Here is a 25,421-nt window from a genome sequence, read left to right on the forward strand (position 1 = left end):
TGGAGGACAGTTGGAGAAAGGAATTTTCAGTAGGTTATCAACATGTGAAACATTGTCATAATAGAGCTAAACTAGGAGTGTGTCTAGCTTTCTTGTTTCTGCAGATGCTCATCTTAGGGTTTTACATTAGTGGGGACTTAGGGGTGATGCTGGGGCAGTGGTAAGGTTTTGTAGCAGAAGCACTAAATGAGAAGCTGATGTGAATTTGGCAAGCAGGAGAGTTTCCTGAGATGGAGCATCCTCTTAGCAGCCTCAGTCTGAATCTTGGCTGCCTCTGAGGGCTCCCACCCCATCCAAGATGGAAGTTCCTGCAGAGAGCACTAATAGCATCCCTCACTGCCTCAACAAATTGTGTTAAGGCATGGGGCCTAACTGCTGTGAAATGATGCAATAAATTCCTTCCAAATTTTCCTCGGTGCCAAAATGAACATATTTGATCACCTAAATGCATTGTTCCTGTTCTAGAACAAGTGGACTATAGGAAAGTGTTTGCATTAGTACAACAACTGGCACACCTATCAAAGAAGAAGGTGGTTAATCTGTTACTGTTTGGTCAATGGCACTTTTTTCCCCACTGTATTAATATGCTTAGCAATTCTTAACAGTAAATGTGACTATGTGCACTTACTTAGTATTTTGTTTTCCTTAGTAGACAATTACGCCAGTCTTGAATTGAGTGGTTTTTTTGTAACTGGGGTAAAGGAATCTTAGAAAATTGAAACAGTAGGCAGCTAAGCTTGTTAAGGAGGTTTTTATTTTACAAGCCCTCAAGAATTCAGAATATGACTTGCTTACTACTTTAAAAAGTCCAAATGTCCCTTATAGACTCCATTTCAGAGCCAGCATCAAATCTATGCTATACTTGTCTGAAAACCCAAACATGTACTCTTGGCTGTTGCTGTTTACTGAATCAGAACCCTACTGTTTCCAGTTGCACTGTATCTAATTTATCGTAAGTGACCGCAAAAACTAGAATTATTTATATGTTGGCACCTAACAGCTCCACTATAGTTAAGGGTCTGTTGGCATTTCCATTATAAACCTTCCCTTTGAGAGGTTTATAACTTGGCGGTTTTACTTTTGCTTCAGGCTCAAATGTGCCATTTTCATCCAAGCACAAATTCTTCTACAGAATTTCATTTAAATCAGTTTGGCCATTATTTATTTTAGAGCGTGTGTGTTGGGGAGTGGAAGGGAACACACTATTTAATTTTGGTTTCAGAAGGTTTTTGGTCAGACTATATAATGCAAGAAAAATGGTGCTTTTTATTTTAATTTGTAGGGACTTAACCCTTCCTTGGATGTGTTGGGAGTTAGTAAACCCATGCTTTTTCAGGTTGCTGTCACTGCTCAGATGCCACTCCCACACACCACCCATCTGGCCTCCCCCTGCCCACTGACATGCTTTGAGGAAGCATCCCCTGGCTTCTGCCAGAGAAAGGTTTTTGGGGGAAGTGGATGAAGTAACGTACAATGGGTGTTCTGTTGAGAGGCCTCAAGCCAACCAGTCCAACCGAGGAAGCAGATGGAGCTTAATTGGAAAAAGACAGGCCAAGTGTGCTCGTCAGTCAAATGTAACCCTGTGTGGTTAAAAGTGGCATTTCCTATGGTTCTGCCATTTCTTGTGGGATGTGTGTAAATTACTACTTCGGTGCAGTAATTCTCCAAGTCTAAAAGTGGTGTGAGTTGCCATTTTCCCTTGCTTCTGACCCATAGAGGACTTTCTATGCTTTTTTTAGTCATAAATTCTTGCCTTAGTACTCTGTTATTATGCTAATTAAATTCTTGCAACATAAATAATAGGAATCTATAATGTTTCAGTACCAATCATAGTAGCACAATACCAATGTTCTTTTACATCATGGCTTAAGAATACAAAGAAGGGAAATGGTGTACAGAGAGGTACAAGCTTTTATTAGACCAAATAGAAAACAAGTTTCTGAGTCAGTTCTTTCACCACATTACACAAGAAGCAGTAAAGGACAGTAGTTTTTGTTAGTTTTTTCCTCTGCTATTGAATTACAAGAAAAAGCTACTCAATGGAAAACAAAGTGGGGAGAGAATATGTGATCTGGCAGCTTCTTGTGTACTCATCCTTTTGGGATCTTCTTTTTTTCAGGTAGTTCATACTGATTGGACAGACAAGTAATGAAAATGTTTGGTTCTATTTTGTCTTCTGTTTTATTAGTAAAAGGGAGAAGGGAAGCACGAGTGTAATTAATTATGGCAGCATATAACAACAGCTTTTTCCACTATAGGACATTAGATCCCATTGAAGTATTTGAAAGTCTTTTCCATCTTGCTTTTCCCCCCCCTAATTCCAGGTGTTAATGAATTCATAGGTCAGACATTTCAAATCTTGAATGTTTAGGGACAATCTATTTTAAATTTTATTAGTTTATTTTTAGTTTGTGGGCATTAACATTTAAAACCACTGAAGACTAGAAGTTTAGTATCTGTTAAAACCTGCTATTTTCAGCTTTGGACCCTGGAAACAGAAGCTTACAGAGGCAGACAATGTCACAAGAAGTGATTAGTTCATCACTATCAAAACATTTTAATAGCATTTTCACTAGTATCCCATTATTGCTAAGGATCGAGAAATATCAGCTATATGCAAGGCATGGCAAAGAAAATTAGAAGTGCCTTAATACAGCACATCTGTAAAGCTCCAATTTAGCATATAACACTTAGGCATCTTCTTAAGTCCGTCCAATTCAGTGGGAATTTAGTGCAAGTTGAAGAGGTTTATCCTTGGTGTCTGTTAAGTATCTGTGGGGTAATCACTCTGTCTTATACTACTGAGCTACTATCTTTCAAACTCCAAGGTTTCAAAGCATTGTGTAGAGCCGACATCCTGGGCATGAAAGGCTGGACCTTTCATGCAACTATAAGCTAATTCTCTTATTTCTTTGGCAATATCCTTCATCTCCAGCTAAACATAAAGGATTTTTGAATTTGGTGTTACCTAAGTTCAAGGTTTTATTGTTTGCTGTTTTCAGCAGCTAACTTTGTTGATATATTATTTAAACCCTGTTGAAATATAACTTAACACAATGACTTATACTCCTTTCTACCTTTCTTGGAAATGGGATCATACTGAGTTAAAATATTTTATGATTATTTTCAAAGCACATCTGTTAATATGACCTTGAAGCATAACTAAGTATTTAGGCTTAGCAAATTGTTATGTTTCATTACTGCTTAATTTCTGTATCTTCAGCATACCAATGGCTGAGTCACTTTAAATTCTGTCCCTCACTTCCTAATCCTTCCAAAAGTAATGTCCATTTTTCTTCTCCCTTCATTCACTCTAGAAGGTATATTGCTGTTCTCATGAGGTCACAGCTGCGAGTAAGCATTCTTGAATCTCTATCACTTTATTTTCTATCAACTTAAATATCCTCTACACTGGCTGATAAAATGAGGCACATTTTCTAAATTCAAGTTGTTGCTCTGGATTTCCAGTCACAGAATATTCTGAGTTGGAAGGGACCCAAAAGGATCATCAAGTGCAGCTCTTAAGTGGATGGCCCATACAGGCGATTGAACCTGTGACCTTGGCGTTATTAGCACCAAGATTTAACCACATTGACAAAACGTACAAGATTTTGGAGGGAAAAAAGAACAGGAGAAAGTTTATTAGCTGGAAGGTGCTTGTCTGTAAGTACCTGGTGTGGATTGCAATTGCAAAGGAGTGTTTGTTTTATTGGTGCATGCTTTAGCATAGAGTTTTAACTGTTCTAATGCTCATGAAGGTTACTGAAACCACTGAACTGTCTGCAGCTTTGTCGAGTGTTATTAGAATATGCATCTGAAGTGACAACACTTAATAGGAAGGTATCTACCTGAGCTTGGTCACCTCCATGTCTTGCTTCAATTGCATCTTAACTTCCAAATCTGAGGATGTGTTTTCAGAGGGCAATACGACTTGGATACCTTAGAACTTTGGAGCTAATTTGTGCAGCCCATCATTACTTTGCCTCCCCAAACAGGGAGTTCTTATGAAAGCCAACGAATGTCATTGTCACTATGAATAAGTACTCGCTATGATGAGATAGAACTCTGTATTTTTTAAGTATTTAAGTATAAACTGCATGGAAATTAAGCTTTGGGAGGGGAAAAATAAGCTGGAAAAGTTACAGGTCAGGCACGAAAGCCCTATTTGTAAGTGTTGCACTTACAACATGGGCTTCCAACATTTTTCTTTTCTTTTTCTTAAAAAGAAAACAAACTAAAAAATGGCCAGAAGGTTGTAAACATGCTCCCAGAAAAACAGTTCCCGCTTTTCTTTTTTATGTGTTCATTTTCATATATTTGTGAAAACTTCTGAAATTTTCCCAGTATTTAGAAATTGTGAATATTGGCTCACAACTTATCTGTGTTCATGTGTACATGTTCACTATAGAAGGATTTTCAAAAGTACAAAAAGTATATTACAAGCAGGTGTTCCCGTTAACCCAAATAGGAGATTATTTAAAAAAGTGTAACCTGTGGCTTAAATCTGAAGTTACAGGAAAGGCATACAATAAATCTAGTGTATTTAATTGATGATAATGAAGATGCTATCAACAAATGTAAGTAACTGCTGCCCCTTCTAAAACATGAGATTAAAAGAGACTAACTTATATAATTTTACTCTATTGTAGTAACATAATTTTGTATGGATCGGTGCTTTACTTATTAACAGTTAAAATTTAAATGTTTAATTTCTTCTTCCTCTTTAAATTGGCTCCATTGCTGCTCAGTGAGCAACAATTTCTTAGTATGAGCTTCTTAATGAGCAGAAATGTTTCAAAATTAGTTTTGTGAACTCTTTTCTTGCTTCCCCTAGTACTGTAGTATATTTTAAATCTCTTATTCATGTAGAAATGTAAATAAGGATTTAAATACCATTTTTTGCATGGTGCTAAGCCTGATATTTAGTATATAACTGTCATAAGGTTTTCTTTTCTCTGCTTTGCAATGACCTTAACTTGACCTAAAATGACTAGTTTCTGTATGGATTGCAATGACTGGCTCAGAAAGGTTCTTGTCTGTCACTTGGTGGCTGCTTCGTGTGTGTGTGTTTTGCATGACACCATAGTGTCTGTACAGTCAGTTCCTAACAAAGACAGAAAAACTAGTTCCACATATTTTAATGCTATTTACATTAATCTGCTTCCATATGCTCAGTGGAGCAGCAGAGACATCTAAGACACAGGTTTTCTCTTCTTAAATAATAAATGCTGGAAATACAGTAGGTTTAAGATGTCTGTCTGTCTGTTTCATTACAAATCCATTTAAAATACTAATCATAATTCATGTTCCCTCATTCTTTCCACATTTAGGGGTGTTACCTGGGTTTGGAGTAGCCAGCTGTCTCAAACACTATCTGCATTTTTAAAGGAATATGAAGTCTTGGCAGACACTGGAACAATTAATTGGCTTTTTCAGCCAAGTCAGGTTAGGAAAGTATTTTGTGGGGAGGGGGGTGGGTAGGAGGGGAATGCAATGTCCTGGTTTCAAGTTTGAGTTCTATTAACCCTTTAGGGATGGTAGTCAGACTTCTTGCTAAGCATAGTTCTCCATCTCTGTCAGCTATGAAATTTATTTCTTAAGTGAGAAGTTTCTAAACTATTAATATACAGGGCAAATATGCTTTATTAGAAGGAGATGTCTGAGATGAGGTGACAAATGCTAAATCTAAATCATGATGGATTCAAAAATCTCTGAGGTGAAATGAGCATTAGAATATGTATTAAAGAACTCTAACCTCCTCCTACTATATACGTTTAGAAAAGAAGAAGGAGAAAGGTGACATCTGAGGCCACCTGATGATGATATCTTCCTGTTGGGTTAGGATGAAATATTTCAATGCTGGACTTGCTCACAGCATTCAACACCTTGACTTATCCACAGATGCTTAGTTAATATTTAATTTCCAACTCCACACCTTTGCCTATTTTTATTCCAAAACCAGAACAAGTACTAAACATCAAATTTTAATTGCATGTATGTCCTTACATTCCTGAAACGTTTCGTTTGAAGTATTGGAATTGCCACACAGTCTGCTTTTTCACAATTCTGTGTACATTTTGGTGCCAATGGATCAGTTTGTAGCAAAGAATTTTCAATGCAGTTGCTTTTAACAATTGGCTGCCCTTGTTCTGAAGATGGTTGGTTTGTTTGTTTCAATTGTCCTTTATGAAGTAAACTACTAGTAGTTTAGACTGGAAACTGTAAAGTTAAACTTTTTGGAATTGTTACTGCCCCAAGTGGGAATATAAACCATATTGAACAAAATTTATTTAGCCTATTAAAAAGTCAGCCTAAAACTACATTTAATTAGTTTACACTATTACATCACTTCTAGTGGGGAGTAGAACTTAGGCAGAGTAAAAGGAGCTCTATCAGGTGAGCTGACTGTGGCCCATATGGGGCTTTAAGATAATGATGAGTTTAAATTTCCTCTTAGAGCTAAGTGAGAATAAAACTGGAGGCAATAAATACTCTTGGCCAAAGCCATTAAATGAAAAAGCTGGGAATTCTCCAGCTCTTGACTTAAATTGTTTGTTTATCAGCTGGCGCCTAGTCTGGAGTCAAGAGCTGGAGATTTCTATCTGTGACAGAACTTTGAAACTCTTGCAGGACACTTTCATTTTAACTTAAGGTAACTTGAGTTTATAGCTTTGGCTTTAAAGATTACTAATGATTTACTCATTTCCTTACCATTTAACCAGAGAGGACTTTTTCCCAGGAAGGGATCTGTGTTTATTTAGGGCCTTTGTCTGCGGAGGGATTAAAAGGCAGCCCACCAGCATTGTGAACTTGATGGTAATAAAAGGTCACCAACACACACCATAAAAACGTTCTTACTATGGAATTAATTATACAGTGTAATTTTACAAAGCATTTCAGTAACCCTTCTTTTAGGCTTCTGCTGTATTTAATTTTTCCTCAAATGGGGAAAAATTCAATGTTAGGTATTTATTGTGCAAATTAGACCCCGTGTGTATGTGTGTGACCCTTTACAGTGTAATATACTCATTGGCAAGTTCAACTTACAATTGAAAACAATTGTAAAGTTCCAGTTGAAGTTAGGTCTCGACATGTCAACTTTAAAACTTAAAAATTACTGTGCACTGGGAGAAACAGAATGAAAAACGACTTGTTAGCTAAGAGATGCAAATGATTAACTTAAACATTGTTGCCATATTTGGCATTTTTAAAGAATATTGCATATTTTCCAAGCCATTAAGCACTGTTCAAGTAGTATCCTGTTATTTTTCCTAAGCCACCAGGTGGCATTGCAGCCCAGCCTGCTCAAAACAGGCAATTTATAATTCAGAAAAATTTGTACAGAAAACATTTCCTCCCCTCATCCTGTTAGTTTTCCCTAACTATTAGGGCTTAGAATATCTTATAATGATGATTAATATTTCTAAAAACTAGAGCGATTTAATTCTATAATTTTTTTACAAAGGTAAAAGTGTAAAAGTTGTCATGTCAGGGTATTGGAAAAACAGATTTTTGCTTCGGTAAGGTGATAGCAACAGAATTAGGTTCCTGTTTAATGAAGGAGCTGAGATTCATCCACAGTTAAGGTCACAATAATTTCTTAAAAGCTGTGGAGTGGACAGGCATAGAAGAATATATAGAGGAGTCCTTGTGGTTTTCTGTATCCAGTGCAAAGTTGCTATATTCTAGATAAAGATGAAAAAGTACAATTTCGAAGTTGGGATTTTTTCCCTCTTTTGCCTTAAAAAGATATCTTTCCTCCATTTCCAATTACCATCTTAATCTTACCCTCTATACTCTTTTATAAATGGACAGTAGAAAGCACATACCCAGGAAAAATAATTAGAAAATTGTGTCTCACTAGTTAAGTAAATTATTAAATAGCTATTAACATGTATCATGTAGCCTCTTTTACAGATATAATACAACATTGTCAAAAACATATATAAGTATCTAGTTTAAGGAAAGGGGGATTTTTTTGCCCCCAGTTTTGTATTTTTTAAATGTGTACTTTTATGCTTTCTCCTGGAAGGCATGAATTTAAAGTGCTACTGCAGTAATTTATCCCCAGTTTTACTAAGTGCCGCTCCTCTTGAGCTGGTGCCCTTTTTCTTAGACCATTTAATGGGCATAACCCATTTTAAGAAATGTATATGTTTTCAAAGTAAGTGTCTCTGACCTCCCACCTCGTCAAAGTTCAAACATACGTGTTTTGCTGTAGTCTTGAGTATCTGAGATGCAGCATTACTGAGATACTAAAAATTCAGGTACTAAGGGAATAAGAACCCTCATGTGATAATTTAGATAATGCTTTCAGTAAATCATACTTTAACACTGATTTCTTCACTAAGAAAAGTAGTAGTAGAATAGGTAATTGAGGCTTTTGACCCTGGATATTAAACTTTTAAACTTGATACAAGTCTGCCTCTAAGCTTTGTTGTATACTGATATTGCTACTTACTTAACATCAAAAAGCTGTGGTAGTTTGCCTTTATAGATTGTGCCTGTGTTCTGGAATTGCCTCCTGCTGTCCTTGAACTGTTTCTTAGTTTAATGTGTTAGATTTTCTCATCAAAGCTTTTATGCATGATGTTTAGTTAACACTTGTTGTATCAAATCTGATACAGTAGACTGGTTTGGAATAAAACTGTTCTTTTCATTAACAAACGTGATAGCTTGACAGGCCTCTTTCCCAGCACATCATGGGGTTTTTTTGTGTAATGATATGCACGTGCAGATTTTACATCGCATGTAATCTTTATGTTTACCCAGTTTGCAGTCATTGCTCTAGGACTAGAGTAAATGACTGGTTTTTGCCAAGATTCCTAAAGTGAACTGGCCTCATTAAAAATAATGGTTGCTGAGGAAGGAATCTCTCTAAGTTGAAGCAGTTTGCTTTTAGACCTGTTTCACCATAACACAGTTTTGATTTTTTGTCTACCGTTCAGTTCAGTGTGACACCACTGCTGCTGAGAGCTGCTATGGGATTCGCAGCACAGAAGTGGAAAACAAGAATGTCTGGATAAAGGAAAAAAAAGTAGAATAATTAGTATCCATTTAAGATCCAGTGTATTGCTTGAGATAGCTAGATAAAAAATGGGGAGTGAGGGAAGAAAGGATAAGAAAAAAAGTAATAAAATGTCTTTGAATGACTTCAGAAAACAGAATTCTCTTTAACTTTTCATTTGACCAGAGTAGTGTGTGTGTGTGTGTGTGTGTGTGTGTGTGTGTGTGTGTGTGTGTGTGTGTGTACGTACTGTGTCAAAACCATGGCAATGCTGTGTATTGCTTTACCCATTTTTAAAGCATTTTGAGAAACTTAGCTTTTTAAATAGAAAATTCAATAGAAGTGTATAATGGGAGTGTTCAGTTACTATAATCGGTTGCAGCTACAGTAATTTTAGAGTGACTGGATTTTATAGTATTTGTGTACTTACTGCTTTAAACTTTACAAGACTTATTTCTTACATAGACATTTATTTTTTTTTCATCATTCTGCTTGTGAGTGGTTTTAACTTTGGTCAGTAAAAATGGAAATGCTTAAACATACATCAAGTGGTCTATAGAAAATTTAAAAAATGTTTGGCTACTTTATTGTCGAAAGTTGGCTTTTTTAAAGATACATCTACATGTGTAGAAAGGATGTGGCTACATATATAATTTTTGGAAGTTGATGTTCCTAGTAATATTTTGTTTTAACCCTACCTGAAGTTTCAAAAAGTACAGAAAGACCCTTTCTTAAGGGGAAAAAATGTCTGTGTATTCCCAAAAAGTGTCAGATTTGTAGTAGATGTACTACTGAGATAACAAGTTTTTATTTTATTTCTTTTTTTTTTTAAACCACTAGTTAGTGGCAAAGTAAAGTTACCACACTATTGATAACACATGCAACTTCTAACCTCTGGTTTATACTCCAGATCATATCTGCTTGGAAGTAAATGTAGAGGAAGAAATTTAAGGTGCTTCTGTAGAAAACACAAGTTTTTAAAGTAGATGCCTTGGACCATTGTTCCAGTATTTTCTGGGGTTAGAGAATTATAATTTCATAAATTGAGTGTAAAATAGAGAAGTAAAGAGGTTGTAAAGTATAAAGAAGCAGAACTGAGACCACTTAGAAACAGAGTCTTCAAGAAGTGTAGGAACTTTTCAAAGGTCAGTCCTGTTACTCATTTCAAAAGTCTTTCTCCTGTCATTGTACTTGCACCTTTGCTCAGGGCTGTGCCTGACTGGATAAAGTGTGACGAGATTGCAGAACTTCTCCCTGCCAGGATACCAAGTAACTAATAAGAAAAGCTGTTCTGTGAGGAAGTGGAGTGTAGGCTAGAGCATTTGTGAAACAAGTGGTTGCAATGTTGAACAGTGACAGAAACTTTGGAGTAAAAACTATCCAAGCGCAACTGGAATATAAAATCCTAATTCTTTCATGGTCTTCTTGTGGCCCACTTCATTGGACGAGGAATAAAGGAAGAGAAGGTGTCAGACATCAACTTTCATGTGTGTGTTTGATTGTCTGTTTCAGATTATTACTCTGTAGAAAAAAAAAACTAAAAACCCCTAAAAAACCGCCCCAAAAAACCCAAAACCAAAAAACTCCCAAACTTCTTAGAGCAATAGGCGAAGGATTTCCTGTAATGGAGGATTAATATGCATCCTAGAAGAGCATGCATTTTTGTCCTCTGCTGTTTTGTGAACAATGTGGCTGATACAAACACTTCGGGAATTTTTTTGTTTGTTTTCTTAAAAATAAAACACTTACTAAATAAGGTGACAGCCAGTAGGCTGAAAACATTCAGTCTTGAAATTTTAAGAATATCATGGCTTGTTCCTAATTTGACTTTTATTAGTGACTTCGGAAAGAACGTTTAAAGTAAGTAATAGCGTACATAAACTATTTAAAGTTCTCACCTATGGACTATATACTTTTTAGGTGCTAGTAGATAGGACATATTAAATAGGGTGTGTGTGCACACACATTTATGTCCATGTTCTTTTCTCTTATCTTACAGTGCCCTACCTTACATATTAGAAATAGCCCAATAAATTGAACAACAAAAAGTGTAAAATTTCCCTACAACAACAGGAACCTAAAATAACCATTTTATAATGCCAATGAGGTAGCTGACCGTGTGCATTATTGGGTAATAAGATATTCTCTGATGTGGTTACTGCATTCAGCCTTCCACACAAATATGTATTGAAGCCATAAAATGACAATAATCATACTAGCATACACCTTACCTTCTTGCTGAATTATTTCTTTTACATTGGTAATTATGTAGTGAAATAATTTTGTTGCTACTATAAAAAGATTATATAAAGGAGAATTAATAGTTTTTCAGTTTCTCAGTAACTTAATTATGTTGTGATCTCAAATTTTGTATCTGTGTAAAATCATTTAATGGTTAAAATGCAGCACTACAAGCCCTCAGAAGACTGAGATAACTTTGAAATTATATATTAGTAATGTGTTTATTATATTTATAATGTATAGTATTGTAGGAAACTCAGATTCTTATCATATAAGACAGTGGAAAAATATTCGTTACCATTTTTTTGCAAAACTGACATTCTTTGTCAGTTCCACACAGTGTTTTGAATGAAGATGGCTATGTTTTAAATGGACTATCAACACTTTGCCTTCTTTAATCATGTCAGATTTTATAACATTTTAGATAAAAATCGATTTTTTTTAAAAAAGATTTTTATCTGTGGACTGTAGGAAACTTGTTGTCATTTTGAAGGTTTTGAAAAAAAATTAACCAGCATTTGCATTTGTTAAATTAGATGAAACCACACTTTTTAAAGTATTAAATAATAAAATCTAGTTCTATGACAATCTTTCTTATGCTTTTCAGGGCTGTCTCATCTCACTGTAGAATGTGTCTGTTCATCTGTTAAATTTATTTTTCTTTTGAGTGACACGTATGTGTCCTGTATGATGAAAATATCCTGTATCCTTTGAAGATCAATAGAGTAAGAGTAATCTACAAGAAGAATAGCAAAGAGTAGGAGTACTTTATCCAGGGTTATGCATGGGAAGCAACTAGAAGATAGCAATTGAGAGAGAGCTGTAGATACTGAATGGCAATGAGCCACTGAACAATGTGGTTTTCTTCTGACAGTTCAGTTTGAATGACTGGGGGCATGGATGTGCATGGTGAAAGAAAGTGAGGATGGAAAGGTAACTAAGGACAGGCTTCCCAGTGAAAAAGGACAGGCAAGTAAGGTGTTGGAGACTGTTCTGGAGGAATAACATTCTCTAAAGGCCGGAAGTCAAAAAGCAAGCAGAAATAGGACTGTCCTAGAACTCTTAGCTTAGCCTAAATTTTTTTCCTAAAATTCCTTGAGTAGCAGGGGGTACTCAACTTTTATGGGAGAGGTTTTTTCTAAAAATGAGAGCAGTGTGGTGAAAATGCTGACTTGCTTCCTGTGGTTTTCTTCATGTAGTCTCTGAAGCATACAGCTCTCCTATAAAGGTGTGTTCTGAAGAAAAATGTCTAAGTAGAAAATGCTGTAGTAAGTGTTGGAGGGGAAGAGTGTGACGCTGCTGGACTATGGACTGCCCAAGAAAAAGCTTAAGTGTCTTCATTGTAGGTAAGATGGATCCAGAGTTACTAACTGGAACCAGGAAGGCGGTCACAGGGAAGAGAGGTGACTGTATGCACGTGGACTCTGGCTTAGAGAATTCTGTACTGATGAACGCAAATTGCCAAAGGTTTATGTCTCTCTCCAAATGAAGAAAGGGAAACTTTTACGTCTCGTTTTTGTGGGAGGAGTTTGTCTGAATGAGTGTATTATGCCATAAAGGAATAGCTTTGTTAATGTTAAACTTGCTTTGGCTAACAGGAAAAACTGTAGACATACTGGGTAAAGAATGTGGTCTCCTTAGGGCTTAACCATGGGCACAAACAACCTGAGAAAGCGTTGCCCAAAACTAGAAAATCTAGGAAGCAGTATTCATTAGCACATCCCAGACTGCTTCTGGGCTGTTCTGAAGTCTGGTCTATTTAAAAGGTGTGTTTCTGTCACTCGTTGGGAAGGAAATACCAGCATACTGTCCTGGTGTCTCATTTTCAGAGAATCTCTGGTTTATAGGGACATCTGGAGGTCATCTAGTCCAGCCTTCCCCTTGAAACAAGACTGTTGCCAAGATTGGATGCTGTAGGCTGTGGCTTTCTTATGCCAAGTCTTGAGAACCTTCAAGGATGGAGATTCCCCCACCCTTGTCTGGTTAACCTGCTTCAGTGACAAATTCCCTTCCCAGCAAAGAGGTTTTTTAAGCCAGCATGCAGAGGTCAGATACAGATGCCAGAGTTATATCTCAAAATTCTAGGAAAAGAAGCACATGGAAGAATGAAAACTCTTCATAGATATACTTTTCTAGCCAGTCCTGATATTTTTGAGGTGTGACAGATCTAAAAGTTCTGTGTCTTTTTTCGTGAACTCTATGATCTAGACACATTGTTGGCATTTTAAACAAAACAGTTCTGAGAGTCTCAGAATTGGTCTTAAAATATTAAACGGTGCCAGCGAACCAAAGATACATGTCACTGGACCTAAGATTCTCATTTTCTAAGTAGTTTTGAAAATAGGCTTTCCATGTCAAGTTGTTTTTGGCATCCAGAATTTGGACAAATTGATACCTGATCCTGTAATTTCTTTGAGCATCTGGTTTTCACTGCATGGATTCAGTCACAAATTTGGTGGCTTGTCTATTTGGATAGACAGTGCCAAAGCCAAAGAAAAGTAAATGGGCAATATAGTTCTTTTTCTAAGTCTGCAGCCTTCAGTGAACTGTTGACGTATTTAGTCAATCCTTGGATGCTTCTGTGAAAGTGAAAAATGATGATATCATTAGAACATCTATAGCAAACCCATGACAAAGCATTTGTTAAGTGGATCTTTTGTTGCCTGACCATATGTAATCTTTTTCTTAGAGATCAGTCATTTTATCACAAGGCAAAAAGCTTGTATTCTTCTTTGATCAGGGATTTTTGTGTGCTAGCATTAATAAGTCCTGGAAATTCCTTAAGAGTGTAAGCCTAATAATTACCTCTTTGCTGTCAAAGAGCTACTCTATTTGATGCTTGGTTTTTGCAATGTCTAATGTCAAGGTTCTGTACCAGTAATTAGTACCAACACTTCCCACATAGTGAATTTGTGGCACTGTAACCACATTTTTACATATGTTGAGGGATACTTCAGTAACCCTCTTAACATGAAGATATTAAGAAATATGCTCTGTTATCGCTTCCTAGAAATTTAGTTTGCTGCATATTTTTTTGCTCTCTGGCAGCAAGTATAATTAGATCAAATTGTGTTGTTCTGTAGTCCTTTTCACATAATTATACATGATCTTTAAAAGAAGAGTTCTTGCCATCCTGCCAATATCATGTGGAAATCAAAATAACTTGTGCTGAAGAAGCTTTTAAGTGTTAGAAGATGTTAAGTGGCCAGATAAAATAAAACCAGTGGCCTGGAAGTCTGCCAGAGTGCAAATAGGCTATTGATATTGAATATTTGACCTTATGGTATTCTAGGAGTAAGTGAACAAAGGAATGACTTTTTTTTCATGAACTAGCACATGAGTAATCAATGAAAGTTGGACAAAAATAGTATTTTTTTTAAATGCTATGTGGGAGCACTCCTAATAGGGTCTCAGAAATTAGTTTCTGTTCATTTCTGACTGAACTAGAGATAAAAGATTTTAAGAATCTAACTTGAAAAATGCGTAGCAGAAACATTATCTGCTGCACACAGAAGGGTGTTATCATTCCAACCAGCAGTACCAATGTATTTTGCTACAGATCAGATAGTCAAGCCCTTTTCTGACTATGAACAAAACATGAGGCGTAAGAGCTGTAAATCCTTAGGCCTAAATTTCAGTGTTAAAAAATTCTTCTGTCCATCTGTAATTGAGCTGCTTCTGCTTTCTTTTTAAAGCAGCAAATACAATAAAGGTCTTCATTTGAAGCTCATTTAGTTTATAAGAGATTATTTTTATTTATATGTGGGGAGAACCACACAGTCTGTTTTAGCTTGGAATGCATTGTAGTTAGTGGGTGACTTCGTTTGTTTTTTCTTTAATTTTTTTTTTCACTGGATTAAAATCCATATGTTTGGAATAACTACCATACAGTAACCATAAAAGGCATACGTATATCTACTGTTGGTCAGTGGTAGAGGGTATTTGTTGGAGGCTGTATTTATCAATGGAAGGGAATGTCTCTTGGATAGCTAAATCCTCAATTAGGAATATCTCTAGAAAAAAAATTGTAAAGATGGTGAAATCTTAGGTCAAGAGGAACTAATGCAATGGGGTACTATAGGGAGAGAAACAGGCATGGTTGCTCATAGTATTTTGCACTACTACATAATTTTCAAGTGTATTTGGTGTTGGTTGGAGTTTCTGCATTGTGCTGTGTGGTGGGGATTTTTTTCTGTGGCTCTGATGGACCTTGCTCTTTCTTTGCCACCATCTCACTTCTGCGATATGGGAATTCTGGCCTGATTTGTGTCTGTGTTATTACAGTGTGTCCAAAACCCAGCAGACTGGCTAGCAACACGCTGTGTGTATATGTTCTGTTTCTAGAGATTTGGCAGGATATGGTAGCTCTGATACTGTCCTCTATTGCACTCATGCCACGGAGCGCAGGTTCTTCAGATAAGTACTTGTTGCGAGTGGCATTTATTTGCAGTCAGCTGTGTTTAATTTGAGCACTGATTCTGTTTACCTCGTTTTGACTCTGAGAAAGGTGGGTGATTGTCAAGAATAAATATAAAGAAAATGTGGTTCTGTGATTCCCTTCACATATTCCTGATGCTTTGGCATATGCTGTCTCATTGGCTTTCCTACAGGTCATAAACACTGTTTAAGTGAGTTTTAAAGAATGATATTTCATCATGGCTGGGCTTCGCGAATGAAGATTTGGGAAAGGCTCTATCCACATTTGTTACAAGCACCCTGGTGGCTAATAAGGCCAATACGAGATAGACACGTCCAATTGCAAAAGACACAGCAGAAAGACTCCTTAGGTGGTATATTCTGCAAGGCACGATTCTTTCTGCGTTGTCTTTTCTCCTCGAGAGTGATCCTGCGTGCGTTCTCAAAGGAAGCAGCAGCGTTATAGATGGTGTGTCTCCAGACCTCCCAATTGGAGGCCAGAGTAGACCAGTTGTGGTGATCAATATGGCCAAGGCTGAGATGTTGTTTCAGGGAGTCCTTGTATATTTTCTTCGGGGCTCCTCTCATGTGCCAGCCAGTGGCAAGTTCACCATAAAGCACGATCTTAGGGAGGCAGTGGTTCTTCATCCTGGAGACGCGCCCTGCCCAACGCAGCTGTGTTCTCAGTAACTGTGTTCTCAATGCTTGTGACTACTGCTTGTTCTAGAACAGATGTATTGGTCACATAATCTGACCAGTGGATGTTTAGGATTGTACGGAGACAGCGCTGATGGAAGCGTTCTAGGAGACACAGGTGGTGGCGATAGATGACCCATGATTTGGAACCATATAAAAGAGTAGACAGCACTATGGCTCTGTAAACACTGATCTTAATACTTTTCTTCAAGATTTTATTTCGCCAAACTCTTTTATGGAGTTTTCTGAAAGCACTGTATGTCTTTGCCAACCTGTTGTCTATCTCCTCATCAATCTTACCATCCGAGGAGATGAGGCTGCCTAGGTAATTAAACTGCTGGACTGATTTGAGCTCTGATTTGCCAATGGTGATATGGGGATGATGGAAGACTTCCTGAGGTGCAGGTTGATAGAGAACTTCTGTCTTCTTTAAGCTGACTTCCAGCCCGAAGAGCTCAGCAGCGTCTGCAAAGCAGGATGTTAAATGCTGCAGGGCTGCTTCTGTGTGGGCAACAAGGGCGACGTCATCAGCATAAAGCAGCTCCTGGACAAGATGATTTAAGGTCTTAGTGTGGGCCTTCAGTCGCCTTAGGTTGAAAAGGCTTCCATCAGTATGATGTCGAATGTAGATACCATCCTGATCATCAAGGTCTGCAGTGGCCCTTTGGAGCATCATGCTGAAAAAGATTGTGAATAGAGTTGGTGCAAGAACGCAGCCTTGTTTCACACCATTGGTAATTAGAAAGGGCTCAGAAAGTGCATTGCCATATCTGACTTGGCTGCGCTGATCCTCATGGAGTGAGATGATCATTTTAAGGAAGTTGGGGCGACATCCTAAACGTTCCAAAATCTGCCATACGCCTTTTCTGCTCACAGTATTGAAAACCTTGGTGAGATCAGCAAAGGTTGCCTTTGTTCTGTTCCCTACACTTCTCTTGCAGTTGTCTGAGAACAATTACCATGTCTGTGGTACTCCTCTTGGCTCTGAAACCACATTGGCTTTCAGGTAGAATTCCTTCTGCTATATCGGGTATTAATCTGTTCAAGAGTATTCTTGCCAGGATTTTGCCAGCAATGGAGAACAGAGTAATACCAGGTAATTTGAACAGTCTGATTTAACTCCTTTCTTCTTATACAAAGTGATGATGACTGCATCACGAAGGTCTGATGGTAGTTTGCCTAGTTCCCAACAGCGCACCACAAACTCATGAAATTTAGCATGGAGTGCAAGGCCCCCATGTTTCCAGATTTCAGATGGAATTCCATCAACCCCAGCTGCCTTGCCAATTTTCACCTGCTGTATGGCCTTGAGGGTTTCTCCTGAAGTGGAGGCAGTATCCAATTCATTCTTCACCGGTTGTTGTGAGATGGACTGAACTGCTGAGTCTTGAACTCGGTTGGTACTGAAGAGAGTCTGAAAGTGTTCAGACCAACGATTCAGAATGGAGGTTTTATCTGTCAGAAGCGTTTGACCATCTGCACTGAGTAGAGGGCTTTGGACCTGGTATGTAGGCCTGTATGCTGTTTTCAAGGCCTCATAGAATCCTCTGTGATCACCTTTATCTGTGCATAATTGAGTTTTTTCAACTAGATTGATCCACCACTTGTTCTGGATGTCACAGAGTTTCTGTTGGAGCTTGCTGCATGCAAGACGAAAGGCTGCTTTTCTTACATAACAGGAAGGCAGTGCAAGGTGTGCTTGATGGGCAGTTCTGTTCTTCCTCGACAATTCCTGGATCTCTTGATTGTTTTCATCAAACCAGTCCTTGTTCTTCTTGAAGGAGAACCCTAAGGATTCTTCAGAGGACTGCTGGATGCTGTTTTTAATATGGAGCCAGAGTGTTTCAGGAGAGGGATCTATAGAATCTATAGAATGATTTTTGAGCCTAGTTTGAAGATTTGCCTGGAATCTGTCTCTCACTGGCTAATTGGAGATTGTTAACTTGGAGTCTCCTCCTTGGGATACTGCCCCTTTTAGGTTTGAACTTAAGATTAAGTTTGCAGCGCACAAGTCGATGGTCTGTTTGGCATTCTGCACTCGGCATCACGCGGGTGTGATGGACATCGCGGACATCTCTCCGTCGCACCAAGGCATAATCAATGAGATGCCAATGCTTAGATCTAGAATGCATCCAGGTTGTCTTCAGACTATTTTTCTGTTGAAAGATAGTATTGGTGATGGTGAGCTGTTGCTCCACACAGGATTCTCCTCTCTCACGAGGACGCAAAGCCATGCTGGCAAAGCTCCCTCTCTCCTTTGCCCTGCCGGGGGTGACCCCCTAAAGAATGATATTTAACATCTTATATAAATGGCTAATGCTACCTTATTCAATGAAGAGACTGAAGAGTAGCAAGAGATAAGGATTAAATTCATGGACCCTCTCCAACTCCAGAGCTGAAGTACAGAACGTAGAAATAGTTTCTTATGCCTTCTGATGTAAAGAGTATGTCTGTCTGATTTGATGACATCAGTACAGCTTGTTCTCATGGGAAATAATCTCTCCAGCAGATCTGTAGGAAGGAGCCTATATGCCTCTTCATCTTAATATAGTCAGTGCTATGCATAGATATGGAGATTATTGAAGGAGTAAAGAAAACTTTTGCTTTAGAGGTTTTGAGCTGTTGCTGGAGAAGTACTGCTTGGGTGAATGTCATGACTTAAGGAATATTTCATTTCATTCCACCTGACATAGCCTCCAGTTCTGGTACCTGAGATTTAGCAGTATTTCCAGAACACCTAGAGCACAAGCACCCTTCTTTATGTAACTCTACAGTTTTATTGTAAGAGCTAAGATGACTTTACCAAAGTTCATCTACTCCCTACTCTGGTGGCTGGGAAGATGTTTATGGAAACACTTCTGAGGGTTCCTTTTTCGGCAGTGTTTCTACCTTAGCACTATCAACTTTCAGACATTAAACATGAAAGAAATTAATTCAATATGAGGGCAGATTTGGAATGTTGCTTTCAAGAATGAAAGGAAATAAGTAATTAATAAAACATTCATTTCCAGTTCCATCTCTGTCCTTGCTAGGAGTGCTGGAGGGTGTTTATTCTAATGATTATTGTCCTCTTGCACTTGCTGCAACTGTTGGAATATCCGGTGTGGCTCTGGGGGGCTGGCCAAAGCAGCTGTTCCTCTGAACAGATCCCTCAGCTAATACAGCTGGGACAGGGGGTTGATCAAGACAAACAAGACGACAGAGTGACAGGACAAAAGGGGGGATATGGCTGCTCTAGTGACAGGGGCTGCATCAGGCCACCGTTATGGTGAGCCTATTGCAGTAGAGGTTTGGGGAGAATTGCAGGAGACTATCACATGATTTGTTGTGTGGTACTGCTGTCCTAAACCTGTGACCCACACACAGTCTCTGTGATCAGTAAAACCTTAAAAGGGAGAGTATTAGGCAGCAAGAAATTTAATACAGTGCTTCCTGTTTGAAGCTGAGCCTGCTGTAGGATTTCATTTTGCTTGGAAACTGATGCAGTAGTCTGTACTCTACTAGAGGAGTGGAAGCAGCCAGAGAGGCAAAACTGCTTGTGACATGTGACAAAGCAAATTGCAAAGAAGCCATGCAAGGGGCCAGAAGGAAGCTTTTTTTTTTTATCCAGAATGACTGAAAATTATGACTAGAAGGTTCCTGTCTGTCATTCCACAAGATTAAATTCTGTGATCCACCATCCTTCTCCCCCCCATGTTATCTTATCTGTGATATAGCTGTCACTTTGATGGTTTAATTGTACGTGTCTCTTGACCTCTTTAATGATAGCCCTCTGTTACCCTACTCTTCCTTGCCTTGACCAGGTGGCCAAATGGCATCCTCTTACCTTCCTCCAGTGAAGTGTTTCAAAGGAAAGGGGTTTCACATTCAAGAAACACTTCCTATTGTATAAATCCCTCTCCTTGGTCTCCTCGTCTCCTATTTGTCACTTGGATCTCCTGGGTCTCATTGTAACTCTGTATTTTCCTGCTTCCAGTCTCCTATTTGCAAATCCGCTTCAAGCCATCTCTCTAGTTTACCAAGATCTTTCATTTCTCATATTGCAGATTTTTTTCCAAGCTTGTCTTCTAACTTACAGGTTTTGTGGCTTATAACTTCTTTTCTACAGTTCATCAAAAATCAGTAGCAGGTGCTGGGATCAGTGAAGAAACTAACTGTTTCATTTGCTATAAGGAAGATAATGGCTTATCAGGACTGGGAAATATACTGATAGTGACTTCACTTATATCTTCCTACTTAATGATGCCCATTAAATGATTCAAATATAAATCTCAGGTAACAGCTTATTTGGCCAAAGCAATCTTGCAGAGAGAAGTGTGACTTGTAGTTTTTGCTCAAACAACAAAAGTAAATGCTAAATCCAAATTTCTTAGGTTTAGTTAGCATAAACATTTTTTTCATATGAGACCTCAGAGACTCTGTTTGCAGGAATTGTTGTTCCAGAGAATATGAATTAAATTGGAAATATAATTGGCATCAGCCTCACAACTGGGTGACTTATTTTTCATCAAGGTTATAATCATATTTGTTGCTCCAAATAATGCTCCCATGTGCCTGTATGTCTGTTCTTTTGTGTTTTCTATCTTGATCAGAATTACAATTTCCATAAGAAAACTAAATGCATTTTGGGTTGATTGCATTACTGGTAGTGTCTGAATTTGTACTTACATGTCAGACTGTGTTTTCTACATAAGTATGTGAGTTAGCTGTAAAAACGAGCAGGAACTTTATGTTGCCCTGCCTGTACAGTTAGAGTTTGTGAGTTAACTTCTTCTGTAGCTGGCTTGTTTGTCTGAGGAAAAGTGCAGATTGTGCTATAGATGTGTTCAAAGCAGAAATCACAGAAATATGACAATGGCACAAGGTTAAACACTGAAAAATAATTCAGTATGATTATGAAGTTTTTATTACCAAGTCTTGATAATATATAAATGTAAAATCAAAGGGCAGAGCTGAAATAAAAGAAAAATCCTTGTGCAGAGCGTACTTTTGTGTTTCTTGCACAGATTTCCCTTTACAAAGTAATAAAGTAGCCGTAGTGGTGCATTATTGTTGTGTCAAAATTATACAAATAAAAATTTGGGACTAAAGTAAGTCAAGTTCAGAATTTCATCAGGCAGATCTGCATGAGTAGAGTGCATTTTTATTAAATATTTATTACTGTAATAAAGTCTGTATCCCTAGAACAATTTGCCAAAATACACCAATAGTAAATGTTCCTGTACATTTTAGTCTTTTGTAATGTTTTTTTTATGTAGGTGGAATGGAAGGTAAATATAAATATCAAATTTTACAGAGAAAAATGTGAAAAAAATCTTTCTGTGGGTGTTCACCTAATGATAAAGGAGGGAATAACTTCTGATGCTTTTGCATATTAGAGATTTGTCTGTCTTTTGGAGGGAGCCATTGTAAAATTTGTTTCTGTTTTCTTAATTGCACTGTCCAAGTAATTTTTGTCCATTGCCAGCACTTTATAGGTACCTCTGTTAGGGCATGTCCTTGCTATGTCTGCAATTATTTTTTTTCCTTTCAAAGTCTCAAGTCTACAGTTCATCTTTTGGCAAAGTCTGTGAAAGGTTGAGAAGTGTTTATTATTTATTCTTTTGCTTGGATCACATGTGATAAAATCTTGCAGATTAACAATATTTGTGGGTTTTAGTGCAAGTTGGATGGAAGCTTGCTATATGGAAATAACAGCTCCCATCTGTTTTGGAATAAATTACTTGTCATAGTGTCTTTACAAGGTGAACACTTGTCATAGACATCCTTCTGTTTCTGCTTTGATTATATTTCTGACTTGACCACTTCAGTTTTCAGAGAACTTGAAAGTTGCTCTAGAATGACCTTACAGGCTCCACTGTTGATCTCACATACATAAAGGAATGGTTATCACAGAAAACATTCAGCACTCTGCTCATAATGAGCTGAGGCAAGGAATAGACATGTTACTTCTTTCTTATCTTCTTCTTTTGTATTTTGGTAGACATGGATAAAATTTTGTAAAAGCAGATAAGCTAGGTTTTTGCATCACATTAAATACTGAAAGAATTGCTTTCAGGTCCACACATATGTTATCTTCTTCTGGGTCTACTTGATGTCTTTATATTTATGTATACATAATTCTTTTATGAAAGCAGTATCTGAGAAGAGTTATAGTGGATGCTGGGAATGTGAGAGGAGTACAGCAGATACCAAACAGTTGATGTTAAAAGGATCCCAACACCACACAGAAGCCACCTTCAGTGCAAAGGATCTCTCCTCTCTCAACAGTATTCCAGTGAGCCCAGGAAAAACCCTGGCTGCCATCAGTAAGTGACCTGGTGCAACAGGCTGGGTAGCCAAAGTGAATTACTGCAAAAAGAGAGGACCAAATGTTTTCTGGCAGCTCTTGCTAGACATAAAGGTTACTCTTTTTAACCCTTTAAAATGCCCTTCAATCAGTGGCAGTGGCCCTAAGTGAACTGATTCTGATCTAATGAGTGATTTACTTCTCTTAATCTCTCTGAGATCTGTCTCTGCTTTCAGAACAGGAAAACTACAGCTATCTTTTTCTGCCTTTCTGTTCTGCCCCTTTCACTACCTCTTACCACTCTATAAATCTAGAAATATTATGGGTGGTAAGAGTTCCTTTCCACCCCGACAATTTCATCTCTACATTGGGAACTTATTATCTGGAAAAAAAAGAACAAAAAAGTTGTATCTTATACTGATTCTTAATAATTATTTTGGTCACTTGATAGTAGAAGATACCACAATACATTGGCTTTTTTTGGGATATGATGACAAAAATACATTCAATTTAATTGTAAGGCAACAAAATTAAGATACATGATCTAATAGCATGGAGTCAAACACAGTTCAGTGTTGATAAATATAAAGGGGTACTCACTAAGGAAAAAACACTTGACTAATTCCTCATTGCTGCCTGATTTTGAATTAGCTGAATGCACTTAAGACATTTTGGTTTTTTTCAAGCCACTCACTGTATATCCTTCCATGCTAATTAGCGAGAGCTTCTGTTTAATATGGATCAGCATATAAAACAAATAAATGTTAGAGTTTATGAGAAGCAGGTCTGAAAAAATAATACTAAAATGTAAATCCGGTATAGAAATAAGTGATTTGCCACACAGCTTTATGGCTAATGTAATCTCGTTGTACTGCTTTCACAAGGATGCAGCTAAAATGAGGAGACTTTCAGACTCTTGAGATGGAATTTGAAACGTAGTAAAAGGATTAAAATAATAATAGTTTTCTTTTAAAAATTAATCTCTGAAAGTAGGTAGTAGTGGAGTTATACACTGGCACCCTGTTTGGCTTCTCTCAAGATATGATGGTAGAAGGACATTCAACCAAATTCTAAGGCAACAAGCTAAAAACTAGCACTCAGTTTTTTTCTAATGCCGTGCAGTATTAATCTGTTAAATTAATGCACTGATTTAAGTTATCATTTAGCGTAGAAGGATTAAAGAATTAAGTCAGTATATACATCTACCAAGAACACCCACAGCTTCGTTAGACACAATTAAACAAAAATCTAGGAGGCATGTACATTTTCATACATCACTGCATCGGGCACCTAAGAAATGACAGAGGTTAAGAATAAATAATTTTCATGTTATTCTCATGTAGGGCTTCAGCATTTCAGATTGAAAAAAAAAAGAACTCTTACCTCTGGAACTTTTGAGCATATACGTAGGGGAGACTAAGTTGTTCAATCAGTTTTAATGAGAACCATGTCAGCTTTAAAGTTGATGTTTCATACAAAACATCAGTGCAGAATGCTGAATAACACAGGCATAAAACTTGCTATGAGAATTGCATGAACAGACTTTCTGATTCTTTGGCATTTTTGAAGGAAAACTACAGTGCTTTTATAGCTTGGTCTAGAAATACCTATGCAGTGAGTGCACTTCTTACTTCTGAAAGGAGTCAAGAGATTGGGATAATAGAATCAACAAAAGGAACTATTTCTGCAATGTCTATCTCTATTCCTTTTCTTGATGGGAAGTAGTTATATCTTTTTTCTTATCAAGAAAAAGAACTATTAGGAGCTTTGCTGTCAATTCTGCAGCTAAGGAATGTGGAAAGTGAAATTAATAGTTGATATAGTTAGGGTGGCTCAATACTGGATAATACCAAGTGGTGGAATCCTGTCATCTTGAAAGTATGTCTCAAGTCACCGAGGTAGCTGACTTTAGACTTTCTTCATTTTGTTGAAATACTTGTCTTTGGATTTATCTGTTCATGTCTTTTTTGCCAATGGAACATGGAGCAGTATTTCTTCTTTAACTCCCATTTCTATAGTTGTACTTGATCTGTAATAAATAAGTGTTAATGGCACATAAATAGAGAGAATAGTCTGGCTCTGACAATAATATTGCATTATTGTTTGAGAAATTTTGTAGCAAATTTGACTTGGGTTTGCCAGATACCAATAGGTTAAGTGTGGTGTCATCAGAACTGCCCATATTATTTTGTCTGGAAGGTGTAATTCAGGACTGCTTCAAGGAAACAGAACTTTCCCAGAGTATCTTTGGCTTCATTAGGAATGAGGCTCTTAAAGCTCCTTCAAAAGCTATGCTCCTAAATCAAAACCAGATGTGCCAATAGTGTGCATTTTCATTATACTTTTTTTTACTCTTTTTCCCATCTACTCCTGCCTAATTCAACAAAAATAATTTTATTTGGGAGTGATTATCTTTCTGACTTCTGTGAGGTTTTTTACACCATTTGTTAAGATCCTTCAGTAAGGCTGTTAAGTTTTTCCTTAAGTTACCCTGCTTAATTGGATTTGTGTACCATTATAAAAATTGAAAAATAAACTTGAGGCTTTTTCAAATTTACTTCTTCTGTTTGTAACATTTTTGTTATGAATTCCAACATCCATTTTCTGGTGTACTTGCATATATATTACTTGCTTTATCATATGCTCTGTTTTACATAAACATCTTTCCATCTCCCTCCCACCATTTTACCATCTTATAGTGGTTTTGCTGTTGTACAGTTTTAGTCAACAGTGTTCTTCCCTATCACTAATACTCTTCTCTTTCACACTTCA

The 25,421-nt window shown here is 37.4% G+C and overlaps 1 protein-coding gene across 3 annotated transcripts in view; it reads left to right on the plus strand.

The window, feature by feature from the left end:
* The window catches only part of HIBADH (3-hydroxyisobutyrate dehydrogenase), a 90,088-nt gene that overhangs the window by 25,034 nt on the left and 39,633 nt on the right, over window positions 1-25,421 (plus strand). For 2 of the 3 annotated variants that reach the window (XM_064674272.1, XM_064674281.1), the window contains exon 5: window positions 3,475-3,663. The exons of the other annotated variant lie outside the window; for it this stretch is intronic. In XM_064674272.1, coding sequence (XP_064530342.1) covers window positions 3,475-3,663 — 189 coding nt within the window. The remainder of the gene's footprint in view (window positions 1-3,474; window positions 3,664-25,421) is intronic. 3 annotated transcript variants of the gene reach the window in all.

Source organism: Pseudopipra pipra, chromosome 1 (assembly GCF_036250125.1).
Source record: "Pseudopipra pipra isolate bDixPip1 chromosome 1, bDixPip1.hap1, whole genome shotgun sequence".
NCBI classification, from domain to species: Eukaryota; Metazoa; Chordata; class Aves; order Passeriformes; family Pipridae; genus Pseudopipra; species Pseudopipra pipra.